Source organism: Rhea americana, unplaced genomic scaffold (assembly GCF_003343005.1).
Source record: "Rhea americana isolate MKP2758 unplaced genomic scaffold, rheAme1 scaffold_136, whole genome shotgun sequence".
Classification (NCBI taxonomy): Eukaryota; Metazoa; Chordata; class Aves; order Rheiformes; family Rheidae; genus Rhea; species Rhea americana.
The window spans coordinates 2,365,484-2,378,953 of record NW_028185439.1 but is presented as its reverse complement, the minus strand read 5'-3'; the positions used below and the strand labels follow the sequence as shown (position 1 = coordinate 2,378,953).

General features: G+C 42.5%; 1 protein-coding gene across 7 annotated transcripts in view; it reads right to left on the bottom strand.

The window, feature by feature from the left end:
- The window catches only part of ST3GAL3 (ST3 beta-galactoside alpha-2,3-sialyltransferase 3), a 188,298-nt gene that overhangs the window by 58,227 nt on the left and 116,601 nt on the right, over window positions 1-13,470 (bottom strand). For all 7 annotated transcript variants that reach the window (XM_085298218.1, XM_085298215.1, XM_085298219.1 and 4 more), the window contains one exon: window positions 8,076-8,139. In XM_085298218.1, coding sequence (XP_085154344.1) covers window positions 8,076-8,139 — 64 coding nt within the window. The remainder of the gene's footprint in view (window positions 1-8,075; window positions 8,140-13,470) is intronic.

Genomic DNA, 13,470 nt, shown 5'->3' with positions numbered 1-13,470 from the left:
AAGAACATTAAATGGCTAGAAAAAGGAACCTCCTCCTCCCACTCCATCCAGTAGGAAACACACACAGAGACACAAAGGGCGAGGAAGTGGAAGGAAAATAACCTTAATTAACAAAGAAACAGAAAAGAAAAGGAAGAGAATGGTTTCTTGTGGAACAGTGAGTCACAAGAACTCTCTGCAGCAGATGTTAAAAAGTGATTTCGTTTTGAAGACGGAGAGGACTTCTTTCCAGCCATCTAATCCCAAACGCAGCTGGTTCTTCTGGCAATATGCCTCTATCTCTGGTAGTTCACTGAAGGAATACGTGTCTGCAGAGCCCTTTTCGGAAACGGTCCAAGACAATCAGTTGTTTGGAGCAGATCTCTCGGCTAGGCGGCCTTCCTGGTCCCAGACGCAGCTGACTAGTCTCTTCTACGCTCTCCTCTGGCCTTGCTGTGATCAGTCTGAAGAGCCAGCATGAGGGAAGCTCTGCTTACATGGGGTCTGTCTTTTCAAAGCAGAGCCGGAGTACACTTTAAAAATTCAGCTAACCTTACCCCGTTGATAGAACCATTAGCTGGAGATACGCACAAAATTAGCAGTACAGCACCCAAGAAACACTGACAAACAGCTTCCCAAGCCTAAGTAAGGGTACYCTGCTTTCCAAAAGAAAAGATCTCCTCAAGATGACAGTCATATTATTTCAGTGCTTGCATCTAAGACCAGAGAGGTGTGGATGCTTGTGATAAGCAAATCGGGCAACACCGAAAGAACCTTAGACAATGGCACAGAGAAGAAGAAAGTTCTGGYGACAGGACGAAAGCAGAGGAAAGACTTGATTCAACTAGCCTGCATATTGTGGCAAGAAGGGAAGGGAAAGAATCAGTCACAAATATATGCACCTGAGCAACAGACATACCAACAGCTTTGTCAAAAACTTTAAGGAAATAGGGCTGCAGGAGGAAAAAAATGCCTAGCTCAGTTCTGGCTAGGTGAAGTTTCAGATGATAATAAGTTGTTTGGATGTTTACAGTAAGCTAGTCTGACCTCCTAAAGAACAGACTKCTGGGTGAAATACTGGAATTTCTCTCTCTAGTTGTCTCTAAGCCATAACTTTTTTTTTCAGAAAAATATCCTGCTGAAATCTAAAGGCTACAAGTGATGGAGGCTCCCCTCTCTCCCTTCCCTTCTTACTGTTATGGTGCTAACTTTTACCAAGTTTAAATACAGATGTGTTTATTTCAGCCTCAAAACACTTACTCTTTCCTGTTCTGCTAAATTAAAGCACCATCTACTGTCAGCAGTCCCTTCCACTTCTGCATGTGATCCACCCACTGACAAACCACTGCGTATAAACATCTGCTTCTGAGTGGATCATCAGTCAGTGGACYGGTGAGCATCAGCTTCTATGTAGGAGGTTAAAGAACCAGTTCTGCCAGCCAATACCCTTCCATTAGCCTCTTTTAATGACCCTGTTGCCACCCRGTATTAGAATACTCAAATCCCCTTCTTAATTTTCTCTTGACCRAATGGAGCAAGTTCATCACATCTCTTACAGTATGGCATCTCTCCTAATCTTGGGTCATGTTTGTAGAACCTCTCTGAACCATTTTCAACTTCTCCTAAAATATCTGAAGCACTGACTCTGGAACAGCAGGATGCAGAGCTAGTAGTGCTCAGAGCAGAGTCCCTTTTTATGGCAGTTTTATATACATCAGTTTGATGCTCTTTTTATAACCATTGGTTTGCAGAACATAATCCTCATCTTATAAGCATGACCTGTGTTCTCAACTCTGAGATGTAAGGCTTTTGATTTGGCTCCAGTAAGGAATGCGCTGYTCAGAAGAGGTCCAGGCTGATCACACCCTCCTACTCCTTAATACCCTGGTCTTTGCCACTAGCAAATTTTTCTAGAGTAATTTTATATTTCCTTCAGATCATTATTAACCTTTGAGAATACCTTACAGCAGGACTAATTCCCAGCCCTGACAATAACTTTTTTAAAGCTTTGTTATTTATCAGCTTTTTAGGAAGAAGATGTATCTACAGTGATGTTGTACAAAAATCCACAATAAAGTGCTGAACTGAAACAAATAACAAATACGTATCTTAAAAAGGTTGTCTTTATCAAGCTTCTAGCTCAATTCAAAAATAYCACATCTGCATGACAAGATTTTGTTTCCTTAAAACCCAAGCTAACTGGCTTCAGTTATGCTGCTATCCTCATTATGTTACAGATCAAAAATTTCAGGATTTTTTCTGCAAAACCAAGCTAATCAACTTAGTTACCTCTGTCATCACACATACTTCTTTAGTAATGGCACATTTGCCGTTCTATCCAACATTTCAAAAAGTGTTAAAAAGTAAACATTAATGATACAAAGAACTCCTTACTTAACTCTTCAAATACTGTTCTGTATTTACTGATTTAGAATATATATATTAAATTGTCATTTAGTATCCTCACAGTTATCAATAAAAATGCTCAAAATATTTCTTTGTTGCTGAAAAATGAGACAGCCTCATTCTTTTCTATAAGCAAGAGTGAAACGAATGAATGAATTGTTCTGCCTCTTTTTACCATAACTGAAGCTGGGCAAAGATGGTTATCATGTCTGAACCACTGTTACACCCTGCTGGTCTTGATATATTTAAATATTTGCTCCTCTTTAGAACTACAGAGCATAGATTTTTCATTAGTGTCTTATTGACACTAAGGATGTATCTTTGGTCTTCTAACTGCTTACTTTTCTTTCAAATGTACGTCACATACTGTCATTATAAAGCCTGACATCTCTGTTGCACACCTAGAAGGCAGTATTCACGGGTAGAGATCATTCCTCAGGTACACACGGCGAAGACATGATCAGTCTTGGTCTTTGTCTGGGTTCTGCCCGTCAGGCACACACAGTAAGGACTTTTTTGATCAAGATAGAAGCAGAGATGTGAGCTGCCTTGGTCTCACGAGCTTTGGCAATAACCTTGTGGAGCAGTGAGAATGCAGAAAGACAGTCCTGTTGCCACTGCAAAAGGGACACATCTGGCAGGGATGTCAGGTACCTGACTTCACATCCTGATCAAACACTTGGCCCTGGCATAGTTGGACTCCATCGTGAGCACTGCCTGATGGTGACTGAGCACTGGCGCAGGAAACTGCCAAAGTCACTGCTGGTTTAGGGCAGGTTTCTGGCTAAAGAAACACACCATGCAAGATCAGTTACGCAGCTGAATTGTTTCTCCACAAAGATGTGCAAACACCTTTTTGCATGTTTACATAGTATGTCAAAGTCGTATTTCCTTACCAGAAGAGCTCAAGTACTGAAGCACTTTGGACACAGCCCAGGTTCCAGTTTGCTACTAGGGTGGTATGAGGGCGGGTCATGGACTTTCCCCACCAGAGCCTCCAGAGCCCTAAACTGAGAGCCTGAGCCAGATGTGCAGCCTCTGACACAGATGCTCAGAGTGGATCTGAGCTCATCTACATGAAAAACAGGATTCACACTGATCATCATTAACTATATAGCACTGTAAACACATGTATGCATTGTATCAATTGCTACTTCCTCTTCCTCTCTTATCAAAATGCTTTAGGGATTTGTTAGGGAGAAAAAAACAGAAAGCCTTCTTTTACACAACTTTGGAACTACTTTGGGGAAAGATACAGCAGAATATTTTAAARCAACATCTTAAGGGGAACTGGTGCTTTGGGAGACTTAGCATATTCTGGTTTGATGTGGCTGCTGCTACATAAACTGGTGCTAGCAACCTGAGGCAGAAGGGAACACATCTCTCCTCTCCTGCTCTACCAAGTTCCTTCCTCATCCATTAGTCTATTTTAATAAAGATTCYACTGTTTTAATAAAAATTCATCTCAGTTATAAGCTCAAAATCACAATTTATGTTCATCACCACATCAAAACAATATAAATATCAAAATCTGATCATTTTGTAAATCTCACTGGAAATACACAATTCAMCATCACAGAAATTTAAACTGAAATCAAGAAAATGCTCAAGTCCAGCTGGCAAGAGCTGGAAGGCTAGAAACCAAGCCATGAAGCAACAAAAATGTCAGGGATATAAACAGGTGTGGAAAAGCCAAGAGTGGGCAAGAGAACTCTGACATGTCAAAGACAAGATACCATCAGCATCTGCATTAGGGAGAAAGATATGCTGGCACTGAAGGAAGAGGACACATTCTTGAGAAAGTCCACTTGAGCGCCAATCTTCTCCAGAAAAGCTCAGACCTGAGTTGCAACTACCCCCAAAAACACAACTGCAACTTTACCTGCCTCCTGCCCTGGAGTTGCAGCTGTTACTGGAAGCAGTTCAACAAGAAGGTGCCATAACAAGGAGACATGAACAACAACTAAGAAAGCACGGCATCATTTGCACCGTGTTACAGACACGAACCACAGCATTTGTTCACATGCCCTCCAGCTGCTGCTGTTATTAACACAGCTCTACTCACAATGGAGGGATTAGTTATAGTGAGTTGGCAAAGCTGTTTTGTGATGATGAAAGGCGTACGCATACCTGGAAGGATTGAGTTTGCCTCATTTCAGCACCATGTCGGTACATTGTATCAGGAAAGGTGCATCAGGATGCCCTTTTGTCACAGGGATAATCAAGCAAACAAGGTCACTTCCAGGGCTTCTGGGAGGTACGTGAAGGTAGCATCTCAATGGGAGAACTGTGTGAAGGCCAGAGCTGGAAAAGCTTGGGTGGGGAAAAGACTGAAGGCTCTCTGCAGATCCCACTATACAACTCTAATCCCTTTTTTCCTTCCTATGCTCTCACGCACTGCTCTGACCTCACCTCCCCTGCTTCTCCCACCCTTCCCCCAGGAAGGCTGCGCTCAGCATGTGATTACATGAACATTTGCCTCAATAGATTCAGAAGTGCTCACCCTCCCCACCCATCCTTGGCCCTCTCCCTCCCATACTGCAACTCCCATGTTGTGCCAGTGCARCTTCTCAGTGGGAAGGGAGCGCTCTAAATCAGGTCACTGAAATGACCCGGGTTAAGAGAAAAACKTTTAAATTGGAATCATTTCAGTGACCCAATTTAGATTCCCCCCTTCAAACTACAGCCTGAGAGCAGAAAGCCACAGCAATGGTAACTTTTTAAACTGCCTTCACCAACACAGAAAACATTGGTGTAACTCTATCTTGTGGAGAAGCTAAACCTAGAGCTTTTCTTTTACTCTTAAGAAGCTAAGCCTGGAGCTTTTCTCCTACTTCTGAAATCAACTTACTAGACTTCAGGAAGCCTACAGATGGAAAGGCTCGTAAGATCTTCTAGTCTGACACCTAGTACACTACAAGTCATTAAATAGCAGCTTGTTGTTTCTACATGGAGCCAATAGCTTGTCTTTGCCGAAAGCATCCTCCAGAAAAAGACATCAAAACCAGAAAGTAAAATGGAAGACCCTAACATTTCCCTTGACTAATATCCCTCAGAGATAAATCCTTCTCTCYCACTTCTCTCTGAATTCATCTTTTCTACACTCCAAATACAAAGCCTTATTTCAGCTCTCAAGTCCCCCTCCCATTGTTCCAAGGGGTGAGCAAAGCAGGAAGATCCGGACTTTGTCCCTGACTAGGTAGCAGTAAAGGAGAGCTCAGAACCTCAAGACCTTGTTCCTTGCACACAAGAGCCACCACAGAGAGGAACTGTTGGCTCCACCTTTGGGCTTGAGATAAGATGAAGGGCGTAAGATCTCCATCAGCTCTTCTGAAATCCAAAAGAGCAGACATCCATTACTGCCAGCACTGCAATTCATCAAGTGATCACAGCAGAGCCACCATATGGGAAGCACACTCAATCTTCATCTACGCCCTACTCACTAAGAAGGCTTCCAAGAGCAGCACTGAGATACCCATACCATCTCCTGCAGTGTCCCAAGCCTTCCTCTGTAGTAACTCATCTGCTGCAAATCCATACACCTACTGCTTTAGGCTCTCCCTACGTGGCTTGCTACTGTAGGCCTTTCTTGTCTCTTCCTCCTACCAGCTTCAATTTTTCCTCTCAAAGACCTGCTTGTTTGGTAGAACTATGAGAGATGTTTGTGTGTCAGCAGTGCATGCAGCAGCTGGAATCAAATGGATAAGGATGTGCATATCTAGCTGCCATCATCAAAGGCTGGCTCGGGGGATGTGAGAAATGAGACTTAATTCACTTTTGCTTAATTTCAGGAAAGCAGCATGTGCTGCCCAGGAGACACATGTATGAWGTGACCCATTCGTCCCACAGAACTGGGGAAACAATCTAAAGAAATGATAGCAGCTACCAGCAATTCATTTAATCCTATCAACTCAGAAGATATCCTTAACCCTTCTCCCACAGTATCTCAGTCCTGCTTGGCCTCAGCTGTACTGCCCATGTACACCCTGCACCATGTGAGTGCTAACATATACYGGTTGCACAACTTCAAAAGGCACTCTGAGCTCCTCATATTTGTGTTTCAGGCAGGTATAAGGAACCTGTGCTACACAAGCAACATTACTGCTTTGCATTAATCACAGAAGTTCCTGGGGGAACAGTATTTCCCAAAGATATCTGTTTGTTTATAGGCACAGATATCAAAGCTTGATACTGTAATACTTCTTAAATATGTTTCTAACTTGTTCCTTATTTTTTTCTTCATATTTGTTATCTCAGGGGGTTTATACATATGATACATTTCACAAAGGCCTGAATGTTAGAACTTTCCTATCTCTGCACCAAAAATATTATGCTAGAGTGGCTATATATCACAGCTTTATGGGAGATGATCCAGTAACTTCAAAACAAACTCTTTACTTCTCACAAAAAAGGTAAGCAGCAAAAGTCACAATTACCTGAAGTCTGATTCCAAGAATCTTCCACCTTTCCTCTATGTCATTAACACTAATATCCCATGAACAAACTTCTGAAAGAGTCTAAATGAGGATTTTCAAACACATCAAAATTTTAACCAGAGCTGAGATAAACCGCAAATAGGTTAGACTCAGCCGTGTGCAAAAATCTCTAACAAGGTCATCTGTAAAGCTATTTTGCCTTTTGGACATCATTTCTCAAATAAATCCAAACTCTGAAGGCTAACCCTATCTGGCAATACCTTACAATGCCTTATCTGGCTATACAATCTAAAAGCAACCTAAATTAGAATACGGATTGCAAAGAACTTTAAGAACAAACTTACACACTGAGAGCAACTCCCAACTCCAATTACACGGATGAGCTCTATCATTGCCACGAGATGCAGAGAGCTATGGAAAGGCTAGAAAAGCTTTTTTACTTGGTCATGGAAAAGCAGACAGAAGAGGAGCTGGGCCAGGACATTAAAACAACACGTTTGGAAAGTAGGAGCTTTGTTGTTAGCCTGGGTTGACTGCTTCAAAAGGAACTGCACCAGGAGATCTCATGTCCCAGTAAAAGCCTCAGACAGCTTCCGAAAAGAATCACCTCTAATCCAGGAGGTGGCACTAAACCAAAACTGAAGGGCAAAGGGAAGGAAGGAAGGAAGAGTAAGGATGGAAAAGACTGTGTGTCTATCATCGTGAAGTTAATCATAAATATGTCAGTGAGTTTTTGAAGCAAGTTTTACAACAGGACAGAAAAAACATCAAAAGAGCTTCAATTCAAATACCCCAAGACCCAGGATAACTGCTACACATCATGACACAGGCGTGGCCAACACAATCACCCAYTCCTGCTTTAAGAGTGAAGTACTAGTAAAACATTGTTAAAACAAGCCAGTCCCTCCTTTCCCTCTAAAGGCTTTCCTGTGATTTTGTTGTTTTGTCAGAGTGGCTGAAAAAGAATAATGCATTTACTGAAAACCTGCTATTTACTTGTTTGAAAAGTAGGCTATAGGCTATATCRTGACACCATATTAAATAGAACCTTAGAAAACCGTCAAAAGTAAATGCTTTTTTCCTCTAATGTTTGACCTGACAAAGGCTTCTGGAGCTTACAGGCTGACTGGAAAGAGGACTCCGTTTTCAGCTCCTGACCTGCCCCTAAAGCACAGCCAGTCTCTGCAAAATCTATTTAGGCCATGTGGAAAATACTCACTATTATTCCTGCTGCTCTGAAAGGTGTCATCTTACCTGTCAAGAGCTGGAGTTAGGCGGTAATCTTTGGTTGCTGACAGGATGGCTTTGATCAGATTATCTGGAGAGAAAGGAAGAGGGCATTAGGAAGAAGTTCTTGGTTGTAATGGAGACCAAAACCGAAGTGTCAAGCAGTTTGAAGCAGTTTCTCTGAGGAACCAAAGCAAGGCTCATTTTAGGAGTAAACACTAAAACTTACAGATCTTATTTTCTCTGAGCAGTTATCTTAACATATGAACTACAAAGGTACGCAGCAACAAATGGTGCAAGAGACTTTTTACTGCTTGTCCCAGCAGAACGAGGAGAGAGAGAGATGAAAGTGAGAGTGTGAGAAAGGGAAGAAAGTACAGCTTAAGGAAGTGGTTTTGCACCCACTTCCCTGAGGTTGCAGCTTCACAAACGCTTCAGGCGTGAAAAAGCTAATGCCACTGTCAGTGCTTGCTTTCATTCAAGTATTTAGGCAGTTGAGCAGTGACCTGGATACAGGAACAGATTCYGGTTAAAATTAATCCTTTTTATTGTGCCGGGTTAGTTTTAGCTTAGGTTCAGTTCCTCACTCTGGCTTTTCTCCTGGCAGAATCTAATTAAATCATCATAGTTACCTAAAAAAATGCCCGAGGAACCTCAGCCTAAACTGATACTCATTGAACACTGCAGCAACCAGCTGGTACAAGTTATGCAAAGGTAGATATGTGCCCAAATAAAATTTATTAAATTACATAAGTACAATGATCATACATAAATAATTCTATAAACTATGGAAATTGTAAAGTCTGCTTCCTTCTAGATTTTTGTCCTTTGTCCCTAATTTCTCCACCTCTCCCCCCTACAAAGATCTAAACTCCTTCACTGTGTTCTGCCTAGGGCCAAGAGGCAGCAACACGCTTGCTAGTCTGGTTTTACAAACCTACCARTAACTCCAGAATGGCTGCGTCGGGTCAGACAAAAGGTCCACCTGTCTCCAAATTGTGGTTCTAACTGTGGCCTTAAGCAGATGCCAAGAGAAGAACAAGGCAAACGGACATAATACGTCACTGAAATACTCTGAGATTTTAATTATTTTCAACCCCGWGAGATCATGAGCAAGGTATAGTTTCTGTGTATCTGGCAGCTCTCTGTGATTTCTTGTCTATGAGCTCAACCAGTACCCCCCCCTCCCGATACCTACAGACTTTCAATCATTTCCTTTTCCTGGGTTTGAATCTGGCTTCCACTAGCAACATTTACACTGCAAAGGACTGTGAACAATCAATCCCTTTCCACCTTCTTCACGCAATAATAAATATCTGTCATGCCCTCACACTGAGAGTATTGGCAAAAACAATTGGTTGAAAGGAGTGAATAAACCTCATTTATTTAATAAAGATTAAAATGATTTTGCAATATTAAAAAGATTGACATCCAGTGACTGTTTATAAAGAACATGAAATAATTTGCTTAACARACATTCCTTACTGCATTTGGCAGAATTAGAGGAGTCCCATTAAAATAAGGAGTTCTGTTCTTATTTACTACTTGCATGACATTACTCTCCTAGAAACCACAGGCTGAGGGTATGGGATCGATACAGAAGCTGGAGACAGTYCATATGCCATGAAACTTAGAATCTGAAAACAAACTGGTGAGACACAAGGCAGGGTAGCAAAGGAGACTRACAGAAAAAACCTCTGCTGGTTACATGTAGATTTGGGATAGTTTTTGACATGGCGTTACTGATGGCACCGGTCAACCACTGTTACAAGCTGGGCTCTGCAATTACTTTCGGAAGATCACAGGAAAAGAGGCTATTTATAGGGTAAAAGCAACTTATTTTGCTATAGAAAAAGTGCTTTGTTTCGTTTTCTTTCATTTGAAGGATTCCTTCTGCCACAYTGGCAGCAAACTCCCTCCTCAATGGGAATGCTATTTCCGAGTCTTCTGCAACAGCAGTAGGTTGCTGTGACCTCTAATGGCACCATGCCACAGTCCTCTCCTTGGCCTGTCTCCTACATTCACTTTTACTGGACAGTATATGGTACTGTGGTTGTTTTCCCACACACTCTCCCAGAAAAAAACATCAAACGATTGCATCTCAAGGGCTGCAGCCTCCCATCTACCAAGCTTTTCTTGTGCCAGGTTTGTCCCACCACCCAACAAGTAATAACCTGCACTACTTGGATGCTTACCGTCATACTGTTTTAAACAGCACACTGAAAACAGCTGCCTCATGCACTCAACTCCATTTTACCCATCTTGCCAGCAAATCAGAGAATGCTCACAAATTAAACGTGACTACTTCAAGACTGGATAGTGCAGCATTTGGGATGGGGATACTTCCCATTCCCACATCCAGAGAGAAAACATGGAACAAACAACAATATCAGACATTCAGTACCATTCTGAATAGTCAAAAGGGAGAAATCTCTTCAGCAACTCCCACAGACTAATAAATGGCATCCAGGAGGTTTGGAAGTTGCAGAAATCAGGGTGTTAGCATCCAAAACTGCTGAAGCCCAATAAAAGACAGTCTTTCACTGCCAAGTGTTGACTTGTACCAGGTATGAAAGGGGCTAAAACTCCTTCAGTGCCAATTTGTCTAGTCCTGACTTCCTCACTGGAAGTTAGGAGCAGGAACCAAAAGCWCTAAGAGGGCAAGCTAATGGCCTGGGCAGGGAAGAGGCACTGGATCTTTTAGATGAAGACAGAGCTCTTCTGGAAATGGACATTACTGTTGCTGATGTGGGCACTTATACTTGGTGCCTTGCTCACTGCCTTCAGGATGTGAGTAAAGGCCAAGACCTTCCTTAGAAGGAACTTCTGAACCTTCTGGGACAAGGTTTGAAGGATCAGCAGTTGCTCCTGTGGCTGACAAATGGCCTTGAACAAAACCAGTGAAGATACTTGTTGCAATAGGAATCACTGGCAGCATCTTTCACCACAGCTGGGCAAAGATGCAGAGTTACTTGGAATCATTATGGCAAGGACCACTATCACAGACAGCCGCCCGCAGGACACAAAGCAGAGTTTATGTCCAGGTTATAACTAAAAAGTCAGGTACCAGGTAAGCGGATGAATCATGTGAAAGTTAATTATGAAGCATTGTTTCTCCTGGGAAAGTGAGAAACTGAAGGAGTGCTGAGCATACTCTGCCTTGTATACCAATGTCCTGAGTGACATTAATGGGTGTAAAAGCATGTTACAAATGCTAAAAGAAAAACTCCTCCCTGTTTCAAGTGACAGGGTATGTGCACTGCCACTGGGTAAAGACTGATGACTCAAGGACTGAAGAAAAGTTTTGCAAGGATAAAAAGAAGGATCAGATCTTCAAGACCTGAACCTGTGAGGCTGCACCAGTGTATGCACACGATCCCCATGATTTAGGCAATAAGTGACATGTGTTATCTCCATGCAGCAGTTTCTGTACAGATTTCAAAAACTGTACTATAAGATAGTGGCAGAAAGACACCAAACTTCTAAACCATTTATACTAAATCAGTATCTAATTTAGCAGCAAATCAGACCTCCAACAGAGACCTTATATGCTGCATCTCCTCCATTTGGATGGAGCAATAGTGGGAATGGCTGGTATCTGTAGCAATGAGTTTCTCTGGGGTAGGCACAGTCTCAAGAGGGAGGGATGGAGCTAGCAATTGGGTCCTACTTGCAGTGAACACAGTAATCCAAAATTATTGTGTCAGGGGAACACACTTTGTTCCTCCTAATCATCAGGTTTTTTCCATTAACCTTAAAGAAAAAAACATTTTTTTTTTAAAAGGCACCAACTGAGTATAGCCTTTCCTTCAACATGGACCCATTCTTAAAAACAAAATTGTTCTAGTACAGCAACAGCTATGTAAACAACTTTCTTTTCTTTTTSTGAACCGTTTACCCACATTGCGAAGAAACCATAGCACAGATGCAGACACAATGCTTGTCTAGCCACAACTTCTCTCCTGCTTGGCAAGTGAGAAGAACAGACATGGTAATGGATATGCTCTGCCTTGTGCATCAAGGAGAAGCCAGGAGGGACCTGAGCATACATGTTCTGAGGGCTACAAAGGAAAAATCTTTCCTGTCACAAGCAGCAGGTGTGTGTGCACTCACCACTATCATTTCCAGGGCCCAGGCACACAGCCAGCTCAGGAGACACAGCCCTAGTCAAACATGTCTCTAATTCTCTGAGGACCGTTTCCAGTCTGGAAGAGACTCAGCTACTTGTGTACACACACTTCTTCCCTGTCACTCCCCTCCCCTGACCAGCAGGGATACGAGGTGAATTCAGCCTTGAAAACCATTCTACCTTTGGCCTCTTAGCTGCCAAAGAAAAAACTCTGAAGGTTGTTTTGTGAAATACAAAATTCTCACTGRAAACTGAATTCAAACATCAAACTCATCTCACATGGATCATCCCACAGCCATTCATCAGCCACAAATTTGGAAGCTTCCCGAAGGCTGAGTAAATAGAACAGCAATGCCTCTTCCTGTGTACTGTTCTTCCTATTTAGCCTCGTGAGATTCGAGGCAGATATTACCAATATTAACCCCTTCTTCCAGTCTGTAGCCAAACAGTGATGTTTAAATGGCAAGGGCAGAACAAACATCCTTAGGACTACAGATGTTTGCTGTCTTGGGACTGGAACACATCTCAGTGTGGACTTTCTCTGGATATAACTCCCACAAAGGAGAACCTACACCCTACAAAGGATGTTGGCACAAACAGTCAGTTGCTATTATTTCTGTAATTTTGCATGTCCAACAGAATACACCTTGTAAGCTAAATTCTGTACAAAAATAAAAGTTAAAATAATGTAAGTTTACCCCTGGTCTGCCTAACAGCCTGTGGYCATCTCTCAAGGAAGCCAAAGGAGCGTGCTCCTTCGCTCAACATGAGGCAGCAAAACCCAGCACGTGACGCCATGGAAGAAGCAGAACAAATCACAGGAATCGTCCTTTTGTCCAGTTGTTCCTGTTTATGATTCTTGAACCTTTGCTTCCCACTGGCACAGCTTGAAGAGCAGTGCAGGTCAAGAGGRGTCTCCCACCCAGCTGATGAGGGCCCCTGCCTCTCACCAGCAGCACCAAGCTGCACGAGAATCATTTTATTTTTGTCATTTTCCAACAAGTCAGTGACTCATTAGCTGCATCCCTGCAGCTCCTTGGATGGCACAGACACTGAGCCCAAAGCTATCTCAGCAAGATGCTCATTTTTCAAGACTGTGCCTAAAGCTTGTGCATCCAAACAGAATGAGATTCTTTATGTAAATCACAAACCAGCAGGCAAGACAACATCAGCCCACTAGAGTGGGGTTTTGGAACATAAAGCAGACACAGAATAAGGTCTCTAGATGCACAGAAGCACCAGAAACCCAACCCTACCTCATGAGCCATCACTAGCTCCTTGTAGCAACACTCA